At 35.6% G+C, this 24,756-nt stretch overlaps 1 protein-coding gene across 1 annotated transcript in view; it reads right to left on the reverse strand.

Moving 5' to 3' along the window:
* The window catches only part of FIG4 (polyphosphoinositide phosphatase FIG4), a 362,814-nt gene that overhangs the window by 202,831 nt on the left and 135,227 nt on the right, over window positions 1-24,756 (reverse strand). Inside the window, exons 10-11 of the mRNA XM_090408874.1 lie at window positions 21,329-21,429; window positions 13,598-13,760 (exon numbers count right to left, since the gene is read on the reverse strand). Coding sequence (XP_090265000.1) covers window positions 13,598-13,760; window positions 21,329-21,429 — 264 coding nt within the window. The remainder of the gene's footprint in view (window positions 1-13,597; window positions 13,761-21,328; window positions 21,430-24,756) is intronic.

A 24,756-nucleotide genomic window follows, 5' to 3' on the forward strand; every position in this document is an offset into this window, starting at 1 on the left:
TTCATTTATAATACTGTATAATCATAATATATGGAAGCTTTCAATTATTAAAAAAATTCCAAAACATGAAAATAAAGGTTTATAAAAAACTTAAATTTAGTTCTTAAAAAAAAAAAAAAAAAACAATAATAATATAAAAACAGCTGATTTTATAGAACTTAAATACTTATGTAACCTACAGGATGACATTCCCACACCTGAAATGGTGTCCATAAAAATTCCAAATTCTGCTCAGAGATCACTGATTAGGTTAGTTGATGCCACAACCATATTATAGCATCAAAGTTTAATAAAAAAATTAAAAAAAGTCAAATTACTTGATTGTTATCAGGACATTCAGCCTAACATTTGTGATAAAATTTCTATAACTGATCATCAAAGATCTGGAATTCCTCTGCTTTCCTCTAAATATGTTAAAACATACAACACTCAGATGCCAACAATTCCAGCCAACTTCAAATGCAGAAAACTTTGTCACTTATCCATTCACCCATTCTCTCTAATCACATTCTGCTAAGCAATCTCTCTTTACTTAAAAATTATGATCTACAGATGTTCAAATCCTGTGTTAATGGATTTCTTCTCTCTTTCTTTTCCAATCTTCTACCTATTCTGGTATAGCAGTGTAGTGTAGACTATTTCTTAAACGAATCATTTGAGATGGATAATTTAAGAAATTTAAGTAAAGTGTCTGAACAATAACTAATATTATTCTTGGATTAATATTAGAATATTCAAAGCTCTGATTTGAAAACTTGGAATAGTTCAGTAATATAACAACAGGCAGACAGCAAAACTGAAAGCCTACAAATATAATCAGATATCAAGTCAAGTTTTCAAAGATTCCAAATTTGAGTGGTAAAAATTGAAAAAAAAAAAAAAAGGAATTTTGTGGTCAGATGTGGTGTGTGTGTGTGCTGGAGGATGTCCGCCCACTCCCAATGCCAGTTGGGCACTTAATCCAACGTATGCACTATCAAATGACAGTAGTTATTTGTTCTGATCTGACTGATTTAATATATTTACTATGTTATATAAATATGCTAGGTCACAAATACAAATGTCAAGTCCTATTTGTTAGTTAGCATGCCGATTAACTTTCGAGAGTTAGAAACTAGGTGATTTTCTTCCGCTCTTATCATGTAATGTGGCTATATATATATATATATATATATATATCATCATCATCAATTTATTGATATGTACCCACAAGGGGTGTTCAGGTCTAAGCTAATAAGAATATAATTTATTTGACTAAATCTAAAACTATCAGCTCATTCTCATTCCTTCTGTATCCGTTAGCTACCTACTAATGAGGTGCATCATGAGAAGGCAAGGACTGGACATTAGGTTAGAATCTGCCTTTCCCCATTTATTAAAATGGCACATTGTAGAGGTTTCCTCCCAGTTATCTAGCTTTTCTCCTTAAGTAATCTCAGATGGGTAGTTAAAGACGTTAAAGTTATAACTAATATTTATTATGTTCTTCACTGAAAAAAGAAAAGGATGTGTTGGTCTGATAAGAAATTCTGTGGTGAGGCCTAAGGTTCCACTAACAAGTAAAGGCATTGAGACCAAACTTTGTTTTGCATGCAGTACTTGTGAAAGAAAGAATTCAACATTTAGAAGAAGGCTAGTGTCCACAAAAAGAAAGACAATTCTATATGGTAGTAGTAGTAGTACCTGCAAAGGTAAAACTGGATAAATAGGCAGTGCACTAAGATAGAAGAATTACAAAATAAGAACAAAACCAGAGCATTCCTGAAAGTGAAAGAACTTAATGGAAAAACAAAATGTACATATGCTAAAACATCAAGGACAAAGATGGGAACATAATCATTGATAAGGAAAAGATAAATGGGAGATGGGTGGAGTACTTATCAGATCTCTATGATGATGATAACATGATAGATGATTCACGACACCTTAAGTTAAATGTAGCAACAGATACCACTCTACTGACAAGAAAGGAGATACACCACATAATTAAGAATCTTTCTAATAATAAATCCCCTGGGTGAGATAATATCCCGGCTGAGCTATTGAAAGCTTTGACTGACTATAATAACAACTAATTAGTGGAATCCATTCAGGAAATCTATAAAACAATAGAATTACCTGAAGTTTTTACAACATCTATCTGCATACCAATTCCAAAGAAAAATAATGCACAAAATTGTGAGGATTACAGAACTGTGAGCCTAATATCCCATGCATCTAAAATTATTTTAACCATTGTTAACAAAGAAATTGAAAGAGAGTTAATCGGTGAATTGAGTGAACAACAGAAAGGCTTCAGAAGAGGAATGGGAACTTTTTTTTTTTCTGCATAGCCATATGATCCTGTCCATGATCTCATATCTTCAAACCATGTCCTTCATCTTTTACCTCTTGATCCTTTCCCATAATTTTTCCTTCTAAAACTGTTAATATCCTCTGTCCTGCAAAACCTCTCAGCACATGTCCTGCCAATCTCATCTTGCTCTGGTTCATTTCCTGTAATAAAGATCTCTGTGTTCTCATTCTCTGTGTCATTTATTTGTTGTGTAATCTGTCCATGATATTTTCAGAGCTCTCCTTTACAGGAAATGATCCAGAGCAAGATGAGATTGGCAGGACATGTACTGAGAGGTTTTGCAGGACAGAGGATACTAACAGTTTTAGAAGGAAAAATTATGGGAAAAGGATCAAGAGGTAAAAAACGAAGGACATTGTTCGAAGATATAAGATCATGGACAGGATCACATGGATATGCAGAAACAAAAAAAGAAAGCCATCAACAGAGAAAACTGGAAGGACATGGTGCTGTACCCTCTCACTGAGGAAGCTACATGAAGAAGAAGACCCTAACTTAATGGAAAAATAGTGCATTAGTGCTCGCAGAAGAAGAAGAGGGGGGGGGGGATTACTACTTGTCTGTGAAGCAGTACGTAAATCTAATCCTGCTCAAAGACTGTGTATAGTAGATAGAAAGTGAAGAATGAGAATTTAATGCTGACAGAATGTCAACCCCCCCCCTTTTTTTTTCATATTGCCTAATTACGGTTAGATGACCATTCAGTTTTTATATTCTTTTAAAGTTTTTATATTCTTTTATATTTGTTTTCAAAAATAAAGATTTTTGAAAACAAAATTACTTCCATGAAACAATTATTTCATAAAATAACTGTTTCATGATAAGTTAGTGCTACTAAGCAGCCTAAAGCACATAGTTCCTTACTGTATATGCTGTGAGACTGTAATTTTAAATAGAGATGTACAATAAACACATAGCATATATTTTTATAGTTCAAGTCTTTTTATAATATAATTATAGTTTATTATTAATGCCAGGACAAAATAAGACTTCTATTCTAAAATATATGTTCTTTTTATGTGAGGAAAAAAATGGCATCAATGTATATAGAAAATGGGTGCTATCAATTGTCCCATGTAAATCTTGTATCAACCTAGAAAAAGAAATGCTAGAAAATATATATATGTTTTTTTTGGTAATGTTGCCTAATTATGATTAGATGACTATTCAGTTTTTTTTTGTTCACAAAAATCTTTATAAGAGATAATTATTTTCTTGAAATAATTATTTAAATGAGTTATGCAAGGTCCAAGTTTATTTACTATCTTGAAGAAATATGCAAATCCACAGCTGAAGAACCTGGTATACAAATAAATAGCACAAATATCAAACACATTAAATACGCACGATATTATTATTCTTGTGGAATCTAATTTTTAGAGGTACCTGTGGCATAATATAATTATTAAAAGAACACGTGAGACCACAGTAATAACTTTTAATTAATAAGGTACAGATATTTCATACTAAAACTAATATTACATTAGTTTATAATAGTACTTCAGTATTACAAACAGTTATAGGAATTGAATACAAGTAACGAACATTTGGTAGATCACCTACTAAAATGCATTGTTGCCACGTGCTAGGAAATGATAGAAAATAATAATTAATTAATCTTTAAGATAATTGGTTTTATAATGATTACATAAAATAAAATTCTCCCAGATCTTTGAGAGAGAAAGACAGTCATTTTGATTTAAATTTGGTCGGTGTAAAATAGCTTCATAACTTTCTTTAAAAAGGCGTTCATGTTTGAACCTGCATCTATGGAGGAGATTATCAGTTGGGACCCAAATTACATGGATAAATTATGCACCTACTTTGGAAAACTCCCTGTCTATATGGTCTCCCAAAAATCCATAAAGAAGGCTATCCAGTACGACCTATCATGAATTGCATTGATTCTCCTACTTATCGAATTGCAAAAGTCTTGTCATGTTCTTTAAGTGCGCTCACTGGACATTCCAGATCCTACATAAAAAATACAACAGATTTACTTGAAAAAATCAAGGATATAAAAATCAAAGAGTCTAAAAGTTGCTAGTCAGTTTCGACACTGTGTCTGTTTACCAATATTCCATTAACCGACACAGTCAAATTATTATATGAAGATTACCCTCCAGATATCACAAAGATTTTCGAATTTGTTATCCATTCAGATTATTTTAGTTGGAAAAACAAGATCTACAAACAAGTTGAAGGTACTGCCATGGGTAGCCCTCTGTCTCCACCTTTGGCTAACTATTTTTTGAAACAATTCGAAGACACTATGTTTTCATCCATTCATCCTCAACCATGTCTTTGGTATCGTTATGTTCAAGATGTTTTTGCCATTTGGTCACATACTGAAGATGAGCTTTCTACAACAGATAAATAGCCTTCACCCTTGTATCCAATTCACCATGGAAAAAGAAAATTCTGGTACTTTATACCATTTTTGGACATCCTCCTTACTCGAACTTCTTCTGGTACCTTATCTACAAGCATCTTTCGAAAGCCCATATTTACTGGCAGATACATTCATAAAATGTCTGCTCACCACACATCTCAAAAATTTGGCAATCTTAAATCTCTAATTAATAGAGCACATAAAGTTTGCTCTTCTCCAGAAATCTTACCACAAGAACTTTCAATCATTAAAAAGTTAATGGAATCGAATAATTACCACCCTAATCAAATCCAACAGATAATTGAACCTTATGTTCCAATACCTAAGGTTTCTTCAACAGTCCGCAGAGTTCCAATCCCTTACATTCCAGGAATCTCAGAACCTATATGTAGAATTTTAAAAAATACCAATTGATTCCCACATATATTCCTATCAACAAAATTTCTTCCTTATTGCCTTCTACAAAAGATAAACTGTCATCTCTATCTTTGTCTGGCATTTACCAAATACCATGTGAATGCGATGTTTCTTATTTTGGACAGACTGGCCGTTCTGTGGAAAAAAGAATTAAAGAACATTATATTGAATACAACAAACCTCAGAATTCTGATCTAGCACAACACAGTATTAACACTACCCATAATATCCAGTGGGATAAAGCTATTCTCCTCCATAGATGCAAGTTCAAATATGAACGCCTTTTTAAAGAAAGTTGTGAAGCTATTTTACACCGACCAAATTTAAATTGAAATGACTGTCTCTCTCTCGAAGATCTGGGAGATTTTCATTTTATGTAATCATTAAAAAAATCAATTATCTTAAATATTAATTAATTATTATTTTCTATCATTTCCTAGCTCACGGCAACAATGTATTTTAATAGGTGATCCACTGAATGTTCGTTACTTGTATTCCATTCCTATAACTGTTTGTAACACTGAAGATGTACTATTAGTTTTGGTATGAAATATCTGTACCTTATTAATTAAAAGTTATTACTGTGGTCTTATGTGTTCTTTTAATAATTGAGGAATCTAAAGCACTAAAAATTTTAAATGAAGAATGCAAAACTTTTGGAATGTAAATCAGTCTAAGCAAAATTAAAACAATGAAAATAGGAAGAGATGAGGAAAACATTTCAATAAACTTAGAAAATCATATACTTGAGCAAGTAAAGCAGTTTATATATCTTGGCATCTCATTACTAACAACTTCAACAACACAGACTTAAAGGATGGTCTAATATAAATAAATTAAACAACATATGGAGGCTATTGAGACTATTAGGTGAAAAGGCATGCTGTTAGAGAGCTCCTGAAAGATTTGTGATTTTTGTTGATTTATTAATAATTCAATAATACACTACAGTTATATGGTGTCAATGGGGCATTATATCAAGCAATACTTAGTCTTTATTTGAGTTATAAATCAGCAGTTAGGATTGAAGGAAGTACAGGAAGATGGTTTAATGTTAAATCTGGTGTGAGACAAGGATGTAAATTACCTCCTCTTTTATTCATTATCTATATGGATCATATTATGAAGAAAAGTGGTATTAAACCTGATATCAAAATTGGAGATGTTAATGTCAGCTCTTTGCTTTATGCAGATGATGTTATACTTTTAAATAAATCTGCTACAAATCTGCAAGATTCTCTGACTAAATTGAATAACTGTTGTAATAGACATGGTATGAAGGTCAGCAATAACAAGATAAAGACAATAAAAATAGGCAGAATCATTGAAAATGTCAACTGCGTTGTGAATGGAGAACCTGTGGAACAAGTAAAAAATTTCAGCTATTTAGGCACGATTTTTAGTGAAGATGGTAAATTAAATATGGAAATAGACAACACAATCAACAAAGCTGGTATGGTAGGAAGTCAATTGAATAAATTCATATGGAATAAGAGAGAAATTAGTCGGAACACACTAAAAAATTAGCTGTATACAAGACCGTGTTCAAACCAGTTTTAACGTATGGATCTGAGAGCTGGATCAGAAGTAAAACACTTGACCAAAGACTAGAGACCACAGATATGAGAGTCCTGAGAAAGATTAGAGGCGTGAACAGATGGCATCAATGGCAATATCATAATAAAAACGAGGATATTAGGAAAGACCTTGACATTGTCAGCATCCAGGAATGTGTTATCTCAGCTAATCTAAGATGGTATGGACACTTAAACAGAATGGGAGAGGAAAAATTAGCAAAACAAGTGTTCTCCACCAGGCTGGCAGGAAAACGACCCAGAGGAAGACCAAGATATAGATGGATTGATACGATACAAAGTGCCTTAGATGATAGAAATATAAGATCTAATAATGTTGGAGTCTTGACAAGTTATAGACTGATTTGGAGGAAAATTGTAGACAGGAAGTTAGTAATGATGATAATTTATCTGAGGATAAGTTGATGTTAGAAATATCTCGATTAAAAGAAATTATTAGAAAATCGACCAGGGAATTGGAAAAGATGGAAAAACGTTTGACTAAAATTAGAGAGGATAAGAAAAAGGATCAGAACAAGAACAGGAAGGAAAATACTGAACTTGGCAATAAAAATATTAATAACAACAAGGTAAGTCAATTTTAAAATCTAAGAAAAGAGAGGTGATATGGTATGGTGACTCAATTTTAAAATTTACGCTTGCCAAGGGAGCCACCAGTAGTGACAAATATAGTATGAGAGAATACATGAAAGGTCTGTTGGAAGGAGCGAGAAAGAAATGTGAGAGAGTAAAAATTGTAGGATTACTACCCAGATATGACAGTACTGAGTTAAGAAGGAGGGCGATGAAGCAAATGATTTCATGCACACACACTGTATAGAAGATATGGATGTGAGTTTTTAGATGTGTGGGATGTGTTTGATGACAGAAAAGACTTGTATAAATGGCTTATACTTGAATTCATTTGGCATCAGAAGCCTGGAGAAATTACTTCTTGGTATGAGACCTAATGCAGAGAGTCAGGAAACTAGATCATCAAAGGTGACCAGTGGTGTACCTCATGGTTCAGTCCTTGGTCATTATAGTTCAATCTAAACATTAGCGACATCAGGTAGGATATAACATCAGATGTGAAATTATTTGCTGATGATGCAAAGATAGGCAGGGCAATCAGGGATGCTACTGATATTCCGCAATTACAAAATAATTTGAATAGACTGGAAATTTGGACAAACGAAAATGGCTGTCAGTTTAATGTTAGTAAGTGTAAAATTATGCACTTTGTCATGATTAGAGTTCCAGCGGCATATTATATTAGCAGGGTTATGCTACAAGAAAGTGAAGAGACAAGGGATCTTGGCGTATTAGTGGATAGGAATTAAAAGTTCAAAGGTCACAGAGCAAAAGTTGCAAATACAACTCAGATTATAATTGCGATGTTGAAGCGAACCTTGACATGTAAGGATAAGGAAGTCATTTTGCTTCTTTATAAGGCTTTGATAAGACCACACCTGGATTACTGTGCACAGATTTGGTCTCCCAGGTTCCAAAGGGATAAAGAAGCTGTGGAAAGGGTGCAAAGAAGAGTTACACAGATTATATATGGATTATGGGATTTAGATTATGAGGACAGATCGCGAGTATATGGATTGCAGACTTTGGTTAACAGGAGAAAGAGGAGTGATATGATAGAGGTCTATAAACTTTTGAATGGGTGTTATAGGATATCAACTGATGAAATTTTTCATTATATGGAAGGTGGGGAGAGAATATGGGGGCATCCACGGAAGTTAAGGTTGTTCTCAGTCAAGAAACGATTAAGAGCTAGGTTTTTCTCCCAGAGAGCAGTGAGTGAGTGAGTGGAATAATTTGCCCTTAGGGGTAGCCAGTGCATCTAGTGTGAATGAACTTAACAGAAGGTACGATAGTTGGTTTGGGAGATTTATAGTCTCCCTCGATGAGTCCTTGACTCCCTGGAGGTCTCAGATGATGATGATAATAATAATAATTTCAAAAAGCGTCAAACTAAAACTCTATAAAACCATCATTATACCTACTGCAATGTATGGAGCTGAGATGTAGACACTCAATCAGAAAGAAATGCAAAAAATCAGAGCATTCGAAATGAAATGCTTAAAAAATAAATAATACCATAAATAAGATATCATAGCTGAAATTCTTATAACTATGTTATCTTCACTGCCTTTCTGCCTTTTATCATGCCAATTACCCTCCTCTGTTGTTAAAGTCAACAGTTATTGTGGACCCTATAGAGAAGATATCATAGCTATAAAAATTATTATTATTATTATTATTTGACACCTCCAGGGAGTCCATAGACTCATCGAGGGAGGGCACCTGCTCTATGACTCTGTCTTCACCAACTCAAATCACCAACTGACCGCAACTACACCAACACTATCTACCGCTAATCACCACCACTAGCATTTCCACAGACAATCACAAACATACATGCCCACGGTGGGATTTGAACCCGCAGCCTTTTGGAGGGAGAGCGGATACGCTAACCACTCGGCCAGCAAGGCTGGCGGAGCTATGATATCATCTCTATAAGCTCCACAATCACTGTTAAGTTTAACAACAAACAAACAAGGGTAACTGGCATGATAAAAGGCAGAATGCCACTCATGCTTTGAATGATGAAAAATCCTTATCCTAAGGTGGTCTGAGTATTTCATCCACTTCAGCCAGTGTAGGGAGGTTAAAGATATATATTGTAGGAAATGCTGAGTGTTCATAAGATACACTGTGACAGTGGGATACATAATATCCTATTAATGTTATTGTCTACTGTGAAACGGTCATTAGAGCAGGGTTTCTGGCAGGAAATGGTACTAATGTGTTATAAGTTTTGAACCTTTCGAATGTGATTCTCAGAGGATGGAGGAGGAAATTCTATTATGCTTAATTACAATCTTGCTAATTCTATTTACATATTTAATTTTGTCTTTCCCTACTGCACCTAGTTAGCTAAAATGGTTGTATTAGTTCATTAAATGTACTGCTCTTGCTTAGTTCATAACATATTATTATTATTATGTGACACCTCCAGGGAGTCCAAAGACTCATAGAGGGAGGGCACCTACTTTACAACTCTCTGTCTCCACCACACTAGTATTTTCACAGACAATCACAACCATCCATGCCCATGGCAGGATTCGAACCTTCAGCCTTTTGACTGAATATGCTAACTTGGCTAACCATCCTCCATGGATTCAGCACTCATCATGGAAGGTTAATTCAACTAACAATACATTTTTCATGCTCAATTTTAAAATTCTTAATGCTCCCTACATTAACAACATATTCTAGTAATGTTTTCCATTCACCCACAATTCTCTATATAAAAAATATATTATTCGCACCCTTCTTCACTGCACTTTTATATTACTTCTAGGGATGGCCTCTGGTTCTTTCCCTCCCACCTTCTACTCTTTTTATATATTTATATATTTTTATACAATTCCCTTTGTAATAATCTAATAAAATCCCCTCACTAATTTAAACGTCTATCATATCACCTCTTTTCTTCTTATCCACCAAACTCTGTAATAGACATTCCTTCAAGCTTTCTCCATAGCAACATTACAGAGTCTTGATATTATTTTTAAAAATGAATTAAATTTTTTTTTTATATACAAGGGTGGTCTGCAAAGTTCTTGGCCTCGACCATAGATGACAACACTATTGGCAAGATTATTTTTTTTCCAGTTCGTACATATGTCATAAGCCGTGTGAAATTGCAAGTCATTCTATCAAGTAGTTTTTTTTTATACAGCTGTCTGAAGCAAAAGTGTTGTCTGTATCCCTTGAAATGGATAAAATTGAGTATTGTGCAGTTCTAAATTTCTTTGTAAAAGAAGGTTTAATGCCAAAAGAAATTCATTCGAAGTTCGTAAAAGTTTATGGGCACTCTTCTCCTTTGTTTTTGACAATTAAGAAATGGGCTGCTGAGTTTAAACATGGCCGTAGCAGCCTTGAAGTTGATCCATGTGAAGAATATCCAAAAAGTGTAACAACACCAGAAATCACTGATCAAGTGCATGATATGGTATTGGATGATCGGTGAGTCAAAGTGCGTGAAACTGCTAAGTCCATACACATTCCAAAAGAACATATAAGATATATTTTACACGAAGAATTGCAAATGAAAAAGCTTGGTGCAAGATGGGTGCCTTGCTTGCTCACAGCAGATCAAAAACGTACTCAAATTTTCATTCGAGTACATTTCTGAACAGTGCTTGGAGCGTTTTAAGAGCTAGGTTTTGCTCTTTGTTATGAACAAAGAATAAAACTGATTTTGTGCATCAATTTATTACTATGGCTGAGACTTGGATTCACCATTACCCACCAGAATCCAAATAGTAGTGAAAACAGTGGACAGAAGCCGGTTGTTCAGCGTCAAAGAAGACAAAGTTGGTTCTATCAAGCAGGAAAGGTCATGGCATCGGTGTTTTGGGATACTAAACCCATTTTGTTTATTAATTATCTTGAAAAGGGTAAAACAATAATCGGGGAATATTATTCCGATCTTTTAACCAGATTAGATTAAAAAATTCGTGAGAAAAGACCCGGTTTGCAGAAGAAAAAAATCATCTTTCATCAGGACAAAGCACCTGCCCACAAAGGTGTTTTGGCAATGGGAAAATTAAGGGATCTGCGCTACGAATTGTTGGACCATCCACCATATTCCCCAGATTTGGCTCCTTCTGACTTCTATCTTTTCCCAAAACTAAAACTCTTCCTCGCTGGTCAGTATTTTTCTTCGAATCAAGAGATGATTGCAGCTGTAGAGGGGTATTTTGCAGATCTTACTGAGAACCACTACAGGGACGGGATAATTGCACTGGAGCATCGCTGGAATAAATGTCTTAATGGAGATTATGTTGAAAAATAAAAATAATTTTGAAATCATAAATTTGTATTTTGATAAGGCTGAGAACTTTTCAAGACTACCCTCATAGTATTGTTAAATTCTGAATGAAACAGAAATTAATTCCATTTATGCTTCATTCAGATTTAACATGCAATAACATTCCCGGGACCAATATTGGTATATCAGAAGAAATAAAGCTAATTGTAATTTATAAGCAACATTAGTAATTTATGTAAAACTTGTCTGTGCATCATGTTGTCAATAATTATTGTAAATTTTCTAATGTTTAAACTATGTGGATTTTGTGCAAATACTTGTGTACTGCCGGGAGAAAAATAATCGGATTAGATAGTGAGGGCCTGAAACTAAACACGTGCACCAAGTAGGAAGTGCAAGCGGGTTCCCTCTGTAAAGCACGCTAGGGGAGAGTGTGGCACTAGGTGCTGGAAAAAGTAAGGTGTCGTGGGAAAAGTGAGAGAGCAGGATGACATAGGGAGAAAACATCGCGTGCATGATTTAAAAAGCGTATCGGCGCTAGTTCGTGGCTTTTTTTCCCTTCCCCCTGAATTGGAGCGGTCATCGAGATAGAGGTCGTTGGAGCACGCTGAAGTGTCTATGGCAAATTCGCCGGTAAATGAGTAGCCCAGCGGAGCGGAGTTCCTGATCACCATGGAGATTGATACGCCATGCAGAGCAAGTCAACCTGAGAGCGGCAAGTCAGATTTACCTTGTGGCGGAGATGTGTCTAGTCCGAGTCCATCAGTCGAATAGTGCAGATGAAATCAATTAAGAGAAGGATCAAGGAAACGAAGTTCTGTCAAGATGTATGTGAAGGTCGAATAATTCCCCAGCCTTTGGTAATGTAGAATTTTATTTTGATCTGTTATATAATTGTGTTGAGGAGAACAACCTGTAACTGTGAAAAGGACTTTAGGTTTATAATGTTTCGATTAATAAAAGGACTTTAGAGATTATGCTAAAGGAAAGAGAGGAACTTTAAGTTTTAGATGAAGGAATTGTGTGGAAGCTCATTGAGATAATTTTATTATTGTTAAATGAATGACCTTTAGCATTGTTATGTGTAAAATGTATAATTGACCTTTGATAGAATTTCCTACTTGAAATAATGTTTTAACATATTACGGAAGAATTAGAAATTTTAGTTGAGTATACTCATTCCATAAAGTTAGTACAATTCTATGTCAGAGTTTGTTCATAAAGTGTAAATTTTCTGATTTTGTAATTAAATGTTTTTCTTTAGTATTAATTGATGTCTTGCCTGATTTCCTTTCTAATGCACCGCTCATTAAGTTAGAACCAAGGCGGGGAGGTAAAATATAAGGGAGGCTACGACTGTGAAATGAATCTTAGTTATTTGATGAATTTAGAATTTAACGAAAGTGTTTAAGAGATATTAGACAGTGTACTAAACTGAGTTCTAGTTCCTTGATTTTGCATTGTTCAATAGTCTAGGATTTAGGGTGATGCAGTATAATAGAAATTTTCTGAGTCTGAAAAAGAACTGGCACCAGTACTGAAACAAAGGAATTGCGGTATCCAATGGCAATCCCTTTGTCTTCAATCCACATGCACTAATCTTAAGAAAGTTTAACAGCCCAGATTAAATATTGAGACTGCATAGGAATTATAGTATATTAACTTGATGCATCGAGCAAAGAACTTTTATTGAAATTAGGCTAAGGAAATTATATGAGGGAATAAGTCAAGATTAAGATCATAAACCACAACGTTAGGAGGGAAAAGAATAAATATTACAGTATAATAATTTACAAAGTTGTAAAAAATTAAGTTTTAAGCTATATTCTGTTTATCTGCGGGTCAACACCTGCACCACAGAAATTATAACAAATAATTACTGAACAATGTTATGTTAAAAGACATTCCTTCTACTGGGTTGTTATACAACCCATTTCTATGATAACTAGCTATATTATGTACTATTCACTTTACATATCCTGAAATATTAAAAACAAACTTACGTATTATGGATGGTTTAGGAACCATTTTAGAAATATCTTGAGACCACTGAGAAGGGATGGAGCCTCTTAATTGCACAAAAGATGTATAATGTCCATCAGTAAAAGAAGATACAGAAGAATCAAACACAATCTGCTCTGTTTCCACTTCATTTGCTACATTACCCTAGAGAAGAAAGTCTCAATTTTTAAAACCACACTATGATGTAATATGCCAATACTATTTTACACAACTAAGATTAATCCAGATATCTAAACCACTACAAATTCAGTCTGATCATATTTCAATACCCACCTTCTAACCCCCCTCCAATTGATTACTGAATATAGTTGCATTTGTGATTACTCTTTAATTTCTCAATGATACAATGCATCAGTTTGCTCAAATCATAGGCTATTTAAAGAGGCAAAAAGCACATAATGAAATGAAAAATCCATTTTATTACTGTACTAAGTTGATTTATGATATATTATTATTATTACATGACACTTCCAGGGAATCCACCTACTCGATTGCTCTCTGACCCCACCACTCATTATGTACTGTTTAAATAATGCTGCTTAGAGCAATGTTTCTCAATCCACTATAATGACAAGTATTATACACTTAAGTAATTTTGAAAGACCAGCAAGATTCGTGTTGACAAACTGATTTAGAGGATGTAGAAAGTATTTTACCTTGGGTATAATAAATAGAGACTTGGGTGAGACTTGGGTTCTGAGAGGCTCTGCTTGGGAACAGGTTTTTGCCTATCTCTGAGTGGGATCACCGCTGAGATTATGGCTCTGCTTGGTGGTGGGGTGAGCCTGCCACTGGGTAGAGCCAATGCTGAGAAGTTCTTCTCGGTGACAGGGTGAGCTTGTCATTGAGTGGAACAATGTGGAGTTGGGTGATCTCTCGAGATAGTCTTATTTTTAGAGCCGTTTCACTTATTCAAAAGGTCAAAAGCAGTCTAGGTAGTAGCCCCTTGCCTTTAATACATAGCATCATACATCTCCAGGATATATGCTTTGCATTAGGGGTAAATATTAAGAATAGTGATCAGAGCTTATCCACCTTTACCACGAGTTGCACTACATGTAGGGTCACCTAGACTTGCAATACTTGCAGATGCTTACTTGACTGTTTGCTTACTTGGGAAATGGAGTAAAACCAGGTTTAAAATAGCTTGGTTTAGAGGATGCTCCACATGGATGTTAGAGATAGTTTTTGTCCACATCACAGATTTTTGGAGATGCATCTGCTCATATGGTACAAAAGAGATGTTATCCATCAAAAGATTTCATCAAGACATATTTCAACAATTTTTATTTACACCAGATAATTTAAGGTAAAATTTATGATATATTATTATTATGACGTTACACCCAAGGAGTCCACCTACTCTACAGCTCTCTGTTTCCACCACTCAATCCACCAACTACAACTAACTGTAACTACACCAACACCATCTACAATCCACCACTACCACTAGTATTTCCACAGACAATCACAAACATCCATGCCTGCGGCAGGATTCGCACCCACAGCCTTTTGGCTGGAGAGCAGATATGCTAACCACTTGGACCAACTGTCCTATAATAGCATTAATTAGGTTTACATGAAACCAAGTTACCTTGCTGATGTAGGACATTGACACAAACAAGAAAAAAAGGAAGATGAAGAGAAATTTAATAGTGCTTGGATTTTGTGTTCTTTATTCAAGTTCTTCTGTTCAAGGAATTGTAATATCTTCATCAGAGATGGAAGAAGAATCACAACTAAAAAAATTCTTCATTTACTGATTGCAATTACATGCAGACATGTATCTGTTATATCAATAAACAAGGATCAATCTGTTGCACCTTCAATAAAGATGACAAAAGTAGACTGAAAGTGATTGTATCCTATAGAACAAGTAAAACATTTCAGCTATTTAGCCATGGTATTTAGTGAAGATGGTAAATTAAATATGGATAGACAACCGAATTAGTAAGCTGATATAGTAAGAAGTCAGCTGAGTAAATTTATATGGAATAAGAAAGAAATGAGTCAAAACACTAAATTAAGCTGTATACAAGAGTGTTCAAACTAATTTTAACTTATGGATTCGAGAGCCAAGTTAGGAAAAAAAAAACACTTGATCAAAGACTAGAGACCTCTGATATGAGAGTTCCAAGAAAGATTAGTGGAGTGAACAGATGGCATTAATGGGTATCACATTAAAAATTAGGATATTAGGAAAGAACTCATCATTGTTAGCATTCTGGAATGTGTTAGTAGAGCTAATCTTAGGTGGTATGGGAGAGGAAAGATTAGTAAAACAAGTGTTGTTTGCAAGGTTGGCAAGTAAAAGACCCAGAGAAAGGCCAAGATACAGATAGATACAGTAAAAAGTGTCTTAAAAGACAGAATATAAGATCTTGTATTTCTGTCTTTTAAGGCACTTTTGATGCTAGTCTTGACATAATACTGGAGTCTTGACAGATAACAGATTAATTTGGAGGAAAGTTTTTGATCGGAAGTTAGTAATGGTGTAACTTCATCATGTTGTACTATCATAATTATCCTTAGTATGCCCCTACCATAGTAAGCCCCTGAGCGTATGTGTGTGTGTATATATATATATATCAGGAATTTGATGACAAAGAGGTATGTATATGTCAGGCTGATATGTGTGTGTGTGTGTGTGTGTGTGTGTGTTATACAAATTTTCTTAATGGGGACAAGAAATACTCGTCTGCATAGGATGGGATCTGATAGGGATTTTAACTGCATACTCAAAGACAGTTGCTGACATTGAAAATTGAAATGAGAGTGATGGTTTATTACTGCAGTGAGCTCTATTCACCCATGCAACATGGCACTCCAATAAAGTTAGCTGAGTATAAAGAAGCATCAAAAATAATGCCAGAAAATGTAGAATATGCAGTTAATCAGATGGAGATAGATAGAGCACCAGAGACAGATGAAATAAGAATAGAAAATGTCAAGGCAAAAGGAAATATTCTTTATAAAGCTCTGGTAAAAAGATTCACTTGGTACATAAATGAAAGTAGATATTTGAGGAATGGAAATCATCTAAATCCATTCTCATTCATAAAAGGAGGAAAGAGAATACTGACAACTATAGACCAATCCTGCCCCATCTCTATAAAATATTCACAAGAACCAAACTAAATAGAATCAAAACCACTCTATATGAAAATAGCAGCAAAGAGGAAGTAGGATTTTGAAGGCTTCTCCACAATAGATCACATAACTACAATAAACCAACAAACTGAAAATACAGAGAATATCATCTTCCACTTTGTCTGCTATTTATCAATTTAAAAAAAAAAAAGCATCTGACATAATAGAACATAATGCAGTTTTTCAGGCAAGCAAAATCCAGATTACTCATTTTAATAAACCTAGGGAGAGGAGTAAGACAAGGAGACATAATCGCCCCAATCTCTTTATAGCCAACTCTAGAAAACACTCACACTCAAAAACGCAAACCTGGATGAAAGTTTTTATATAGATGGAAAGAATCTCAAAATATTCTGCTTTGATACGGTTCTGATATCTCATCAACCATCTGAACTAATGTTGAATGAAATAGATTTGCAGTCTAAAAAGGCAGGATTTACAAATATACCCTGACAAGACGAAGTGGATGAAAAATTTATACTGCCATGACCACCAAATCAAATTGCAAAATAAAGTCATATACAGAGTGGTGAGTTATATTTATTTAGGCCCAGTGATCAAAATGGACAATAATATATCATATGAAATAAATAGGCAAAAAGGCTGCTTGGGAAGCTTTTATCCAGATAAAAGATACTATCACAAACCAAAAAATAGACATCAAAATAAAATGAAATCTTTGTTAACATTCTATCAGTAATGACCTATGGCTGTGAGACACAGAACACAAAGAAAAAAATAAAAAAGCCTAATATCAACCTAATGTCAATAAAAGAGTCTGTAATATAAGCAAGAAAGATCATATAAGACACTGAAATAATGAGAAAATCTGGATTTAAGGATGTGGTACTCATAACAACAAAAAAGGTGGACAGGACATACAGCATGCATAAAAGATAATAGATGGACTTTGAAGAATAACAGGCTGACACATAAAAAAAAAATCCTGTAGAATGGAATCAATTTTTTAAAAATCATACAAGAACTATATATCTAACACAATAATTTTAGCCATGTGCCACTTTAACATTAAAAACATCTTTACAAAGACCCATGAGCCAAATGATAAATCAGTGTTTACATGTCTCAAAATAAAAAAAACTGTAGGAAATATGGTTTATATTAACAAGTATGGTACCCTCCAAAACAGAGTAAAATCATGAAATTCTTGCTGTTTTTTTATCAGTTAAAAACCAGATGATGTAAATAATGAAGTAAATAAAAAAAAAGGTGTTGACTGGCCATTAATCCTATGGAAGGGCACGTAATTAGGTCTATATTTTTTTACAAGGGGATAGGTATACATTTGGACATGCATATTTTCTAATTGCACCTTACTTCTAAATTCCTACCCATTGCATAGCCTCTTGCAAAAGAATACAGAATAAACTGCACGCTTACTACTATTTACTTCTAAATGCCTATCATCATGCCCTTGTAAACAAACTATGGCACTAATTGGATGTTTTCTAGTTTCATTTACTCTGAATGTCCATCCTTATCCCCTTGTAAAAAAATACAGAACTAATTGCCCGTTTTCTAGTTGCACTTACCTCTACTGTATTAACTGCATGTTCCAATTTCCCATGAAGCTATTTCAATCTCCACACTGTGTGATTTCTAGAGTCAAGCTTGTAAATATTTATCAAAAATACAATCACATACTCTTATAGCTTGAGAATATTGATTAATACCCTTATTGTGCAAAGACACAAGAACCTGTAGTACTGCTACCCAGTGATGATAGCTTCTACTGATGTATGAGGTGCATCGAGAAAGTAATGTCCAGTAAAGAATTAAAAAAAACTGGTAAAGAAGAAAAAAAAATTTATATGCTGAAATATCTACATATATACTTTATTTTTCCACATAGTCACCATTGACTTTAGGCATTTTTGGTATCATGGCACCAGCTTCTTCATACCCATGTCAAGAATGTCTGCCACCAGTGAGTTTCAACCACTTAGTCAAGCTGGTCTTGAGCTCCTCATCTTTTCAAACTGCTGAGATGGGAGCCACTGTTTCATATGCAGGAACAAGAGGTAGCCACTGGGCACAAGATCAAAGCTGTAGGGTAATTGGTTGAAAAGTTCCCACCGAAACTTCTGAATTTACTGTTCGAGCTGCAGTGTGAACTTGTGTGTTGTCATGATCCTTGATGACAGCATTCATCTTTTGTTCTGAATTACTCATATGGGTTTCTTCAGCATTTCACAATATGTCAGCATTAATTGTGGTTCCTCGCTGAAGAAAACTGACAAGCAAGATACTTTTTTCGGTCCCAGAAGACAGTGGCCATAATTTTTTAGTGCCATTCATCATCTCTGTTTGAATTTTTTTTTTTTTTCAGACAGAGATGATGAATGGCACTACTGCATTGATTTTTGACTCAATATTTGTGTACAAAATCCAAGTTTTGTCAACAGTCATGATATCAACAAGAAAAAAGTTCATCTACTTCATTTTCGTAATGCTCTAAAATTTTTGTGCTGATTCCACTCATTGCTGTTTATGCACACAGATCAGCATTTTTGGGACCCATCTGGCACACAATTTCTTATACCACAGCTTTTCTGTCATGATTTCATGAATGACTGGGTGTGAAACTTCTGGGATTTCAAAAGAAAGTTCTGTAATTGTGAAACCACAATTCTCACGAATTTTCATGTTTACTCTTTCCACCAAATCGTCTGTCACTACACTTGACCAGCCACTGTGCTCTTCATCATCAACACTGTTGTGCTCTTCTTTAAACAAATGACACCATTGCCTAACCTTATTGTCACTCATTACATTAAGCACATAAACCTTACATAGTTGTTGGTGAATTTCTACAGCACTATTGTTTTCTGCCAGCAAAAACTGTATCACACCATGAACTTCACACTGACAGGATTTTTTTTTTTATCACAGCACTCATCTGAAGTTCTTCGTAGAAGACAACAAATGATAATGTGACGAAAGTAAAATGGTCAATAACTATCAAATGAGTCATTCTATGCTACCACACATGCGCAACCCCTCTCCCATATCTTATTTGGTGATAAATTCTGAACAAATGGACCTTACTTTCTGGATGTGTTGAAAGTTTATTTTTCACTTGGTTAGACTATAATAAATTTAGTTTAATCCTTTATCCAAGTGTGAGCAAACAAAGTTTGCGCCTGAAAATATCTTCAGGACTGAGGTAAGGTAGTACAACACAGGGCAACTCGCAGCAAAGGTGGATCAAGCTCTCAACTCCTTCTCTCAGTATCTCCCATAATGCACAGCACATCTCCTTGCAGACATGTATACTGCTATGCATTAAGGGGGGGGGGCACTGCCCATACCGATTTCGACCTTTATTCAGGTCTCGTCAGTGGGAGCCAGGCCCAGAGTGGAGATACTAAGGCAGAAGCAATAGGAGAGGTCATCCTTACTTATAGGAGTTGCCAAAAGGGGAGCCACCTTATTATTAAATTACTCTGGATTTAGAGAAAGATGTTAAAAGTTTATTTTTCACTTGGTTAGACTATAATAAATTTAGTTTAATCCTTTATCCAAGTGTGAGCAAACAAAGTTTGCACCTGAAAATATCTTCAGGACTGAAGTAAGATAGTACAACACCAGGCCACTCACAGCAAAGGTGGATCAAGCTCTCAACTCCTTGTCTTAGTATCTCCCATAATGCACAGCACATCTCCTTGCAGACAAGTATACTGCTATGCATTAAGGGGGGGGGTACTACCCACTCCTATAAGTAAGGATGACCTCTCCTATTGCTTCTGCCTTAGTATCTCCACTCTGGGCCTGGTTCCCACTGACAAGACCTCAATAAAGGTCGAAACCGGTATGGCTAGTGCCCCCCCCCCAATGCATAGCAGTATACATGTCTGCAAGGAGATGTGCTGTGCATTATGGGAGATACTGAGACAAGGAGTTGAAAGCTTGATCCACCTTTGCTGTGAGTGGCCTGGTGTTGTACTACCATACCTCAGTCCTGAAGATATTTTCAGACGCAAACTTTGTTTGCTCACACTTGGATAAAGGATTAAACTAAATTTATTATAGTCTAACCAAGTGAAAAATAAACTTTCAACATCTTTCTCTAAATCCAGAGTAATTTAATAATAAGGTGGCTCACCTTTTGGCAACTCCTATAAGTAAGGATGACCTCTCCTATTGCTGCTGCCTTAGTATATCTCCACTCTGGGCCTGGCTCCCACTGACGAGACCTGAATAAAGGGTGAAATCGGTATGGGCAGTGCCCCCCCCCCCCTTAATGCATAGCAGTATACATGTCTGCAAGGAGATGTGCTGTGCATTATGGGAGATACTGAGACAAGGAATTGAGAGCTTGATCCACCTTTGCTGCGAGTTGCCCAGTGTTGTACTACCTTTCCTCAGGCCTGAAGATATTTTCAGGTGCAAACTTTGTTTGCTCACACTTGGATAAAGGATTAAACTAAATTTATTATATTTCTGGATGTGTCTTGTAATGTGTTTCTTCAAAAAAAAAAAAAAAAAAGACTCAGTACAAGATAAAAAAGAGAGAGAAGCAACAATGCACAAAAAAGTACCTTGCAATTAGCACCCCTCTTCAAAAATCTTGTTCCAGCAAATTTCTGAGATCTTCGAGCAATAAGGGTAAGATATAATGGCCTTCCATAAACACTTATGTCTAATAACCTTAAGGAATAACCATATATAATTTAATTAGAAGTACACATCTTATTAACTGATATGTTTTTCACCAGGAATGAATCAATCAAGATCAGCAGGCAGTACTTTAGATGTATTCAGTCGGAATGGAGCAACTGATAATAAGCTCATATTTACAATATTTAAAGTATAATTCTCAGTGAATCTTAAAAAAATATTTTTTACTGCCTCAGATTCAAGACAATTCATATTTTCAGTAACTGTTTCTTAACAATATGTGATATAGTATAATAGCATTCATATCATAGACAGACTCTCACTATACAGTAATACAACATTTATCAACCTACAAAACAACAATCCTTCAATTAAACCTGTCAACTGACACAGTGTCATGTAATTGTACCTACACTTATTTGACTCTTCAAGTATGAAAACTGCAAACTGCCTAACTGCTGAGGTTGGATAAAAAGCAGATTAAGATGAGTGTAGTTACAAATGACTCAATCATAGCCAATGTAACACCACCAGAATTCTCAAAGTCCTGACCAAAGCCCCATAGGTATAGTATAGCACACACACGAAAAAAAAAAAAAAAGTAGTCAACTTCGACATCCCCTTCAGCACACATGCTATGAGATATGCCATTTGACTGCATGAACATGAACATTAATAGATGAGCACATGTAAAGCCTATACCATTACATTTAGCTGAGCAGTGGTATTGACATTGGAAGAAAAGACGTTTATTACTGAGAATTATTTTCGCTCATATGCTCATATGTTGATAGAGCAAATGGTCCAAGCCTATGACATGTTTGTGAGCAGTTTGTTCATTTCCATAAGTGTAACCCAAGCAATAGTGTCATCATTGCCTTAATCGAGAGGTTCCGATGTACCAAGAGCATTCTGCCATAAAGCAAAGGGTATTCGGGGAGATCATGAACCGTTAACACAAATGAGAATCATGGGTGTGTGCTGGAGCAAGTATTACAGTCTCCGAAATACAGTCAACACCGAACAGCGATAAAACTTGGGATATCACTACAGAGAATCCTTAAGAAGCTGGGTGCCTTTTCATATGTCATTCAGGTGGATCAGTGCTTAACAGCAACGGATTATGCTGCACGGTAGGAATATTGTGCACGCGTGCTGGCAATGTCTATGAAGATCTGTCCTTCCTCCATAATGTCTGGTTCCTGGACGAAGTGCATTTCCATCAAAGTGGTCACATAAACAGACAAACCTACAGGTTTTTTGGTTTCTCAAGACATGAATTTGTCTAAGAGAAACCTCTTCACAGCAAGAAGGTCACCACATGATGTACAGTTTCTGGCCATGGCATAATTGGGTTCTACTTCATTGAAGAGGGTGGTATAACCATGACCTTTAACAGCGAACACTACATCGAGAATATGTTGGTTCCGTTCATCCAGGATTTGCATAGGACGTATCATGCAAAAAACATTCCATTTCATGCACAGGTATTCCAACAGGACAGAGCAACCTGTCACATATTTGGTGGTTCTAGAGCCTATTTATCAGAACACTTCCCTTGGAGACTCACAGAAAATTCTTGTACCCTTAATGTTCTCCTGATCTCGCATCATTTGGTGTTTAGGATATGTTGAAGGAATGGGTATTCCACCTTCAAAACCTTGAACTAAGGAATAAAATTACACAATATGACCAGCAGATGTCCCAACCCTTGTTCTCCAAGATGACAGACAACCTTCGCATGTGCTACAAAACCTGTCTTGAAAGACAAGGTGCCCACATTTTGAGTACATAATCTGCTGTTGTTAATGCTTTATTCAATCAAGATTCCACTGATAGTTGTGAATGTACATATCATTATATGTAAACATATTTCTTTGTTAATAAACCCATTTACTCCATATCATATATCACTGTAGTTATTCAATACTGTTTTTTTGCACCATATAGTACAATCCTATACTACAAGAAATTCACTACAGCAAACTATTCATATGCATTTGCTATATTGAGAGTTGACTGTGCTTAGCTGACTGATTAGGGTTGGTGAGATGGATAGGAGGGTGGTTGATGGAGAGATACCAGAGAGTGGTTTATTCAGGAGTGGAGTCCAAAAAAAGGCTTGTGATTAGTGGTGTGCCGCAGGGTTCAATTCTTGTAGGGCTGTATATTCGTTTTTGGATAAGTTGGATTTTGGAGGTTTGGCTTTAGTGAGAACACCGACTACATCCAGTCTCACGTTGTTGGCGATATGGTTAGGCAGGTTGCGAATTCCACGCTCTATTTGGATCATGATTTCTTCAGCAGGTATCCTTTTTGGAGCTAGGGCGAAATTGTGACCACGTGAAAGTGGTCACAATTTCATTGAAAAACAACAAAAAAATAGTAATCACCAAAGCTGATAAGGGAAGCACCACTGTGGTACTCAATCAAAAAGACTACAAAGGTAAGCTAAATTCTTTAGTACGAGACCGTACTACTTACCTCCCCATTGAATATAATCTGACCAGCTCTCAGATTAGAACTATCCACAGACTCCTTAAGAAAGCCACTTCTTGGTCTGTGGAAGTCACCAACAAACTTAAACCTTATAACTCTAGACCCCTCCGATTATATGGACGCCCAAAAATACATAAACAAAATGTGCCATTGCGTCCCATAGTGGATGGCATTGATTCCCCCACATATAAATTAGCCAAACATTTAGCCAAAACGCTCACACACTACACTGGCAACACACCATCACACATAAAAAACTCGGCCCACTTTAAAGCCAGTATAGAAAACCTCACACTCCAACACACTGACATAATGGTCAGTTTTGACGTCTCCTCCCTATTCACTAATGTCCCACTCAAAGAAACCCTTTAGCTCATCCAAGCCAAGTTTCCTCCCGATATCTCAGCCCTATTTCAGTTCACAATGAACTCAGGCTATTTTGTTTGGCAAGGAAAGTTCTACAAACAGATAGAGGGGACAGCCATGGGTTCACCACTTTCCCCACCCTTGGCCAATTTCTTTATGGAGACATTTGAAGAGAAAGCCTTAAACTCCGCCCCACAAAAACCCACTATTTGGCTTCGTTAGGTGGATGATGTGTTTGCTATTTGGCCACATGGCTCAGACACACTCCACTCCTTCCTAACACACTTAAACAACCAACATCCCAGAGTCCAGTTCACCTTAGAAAAAGAGGAAAACAACACCCTCCCCTTCCTAGACACTTTAATCACCCGCCAGCTTGATGGATCTTTGGTTTTCTCTGTTTACAGAAAACCCACCCACACTGGCAGATACATTCACCAACAATCCCCCCCCCCCTCATAACAATATGGGGTGATAAAAACAC

This window comes from Typopeltis vanoorti, chromosome 19, assembly GCF_054136105.1.
Source record: "Typopeltis vanoorti isolate ZY-2024b chromosome 19, IOZ_Tvanoo_1.0, whole genome shotgun sequence".
NCBI classification, from domain to species: domain Eukaryota; kingdom Metazoa; phylum Arthropoda; class Arachnida; order Uropygi; family Thelyphonidae; genus Typopeltis; species Typopeltis vanoorti.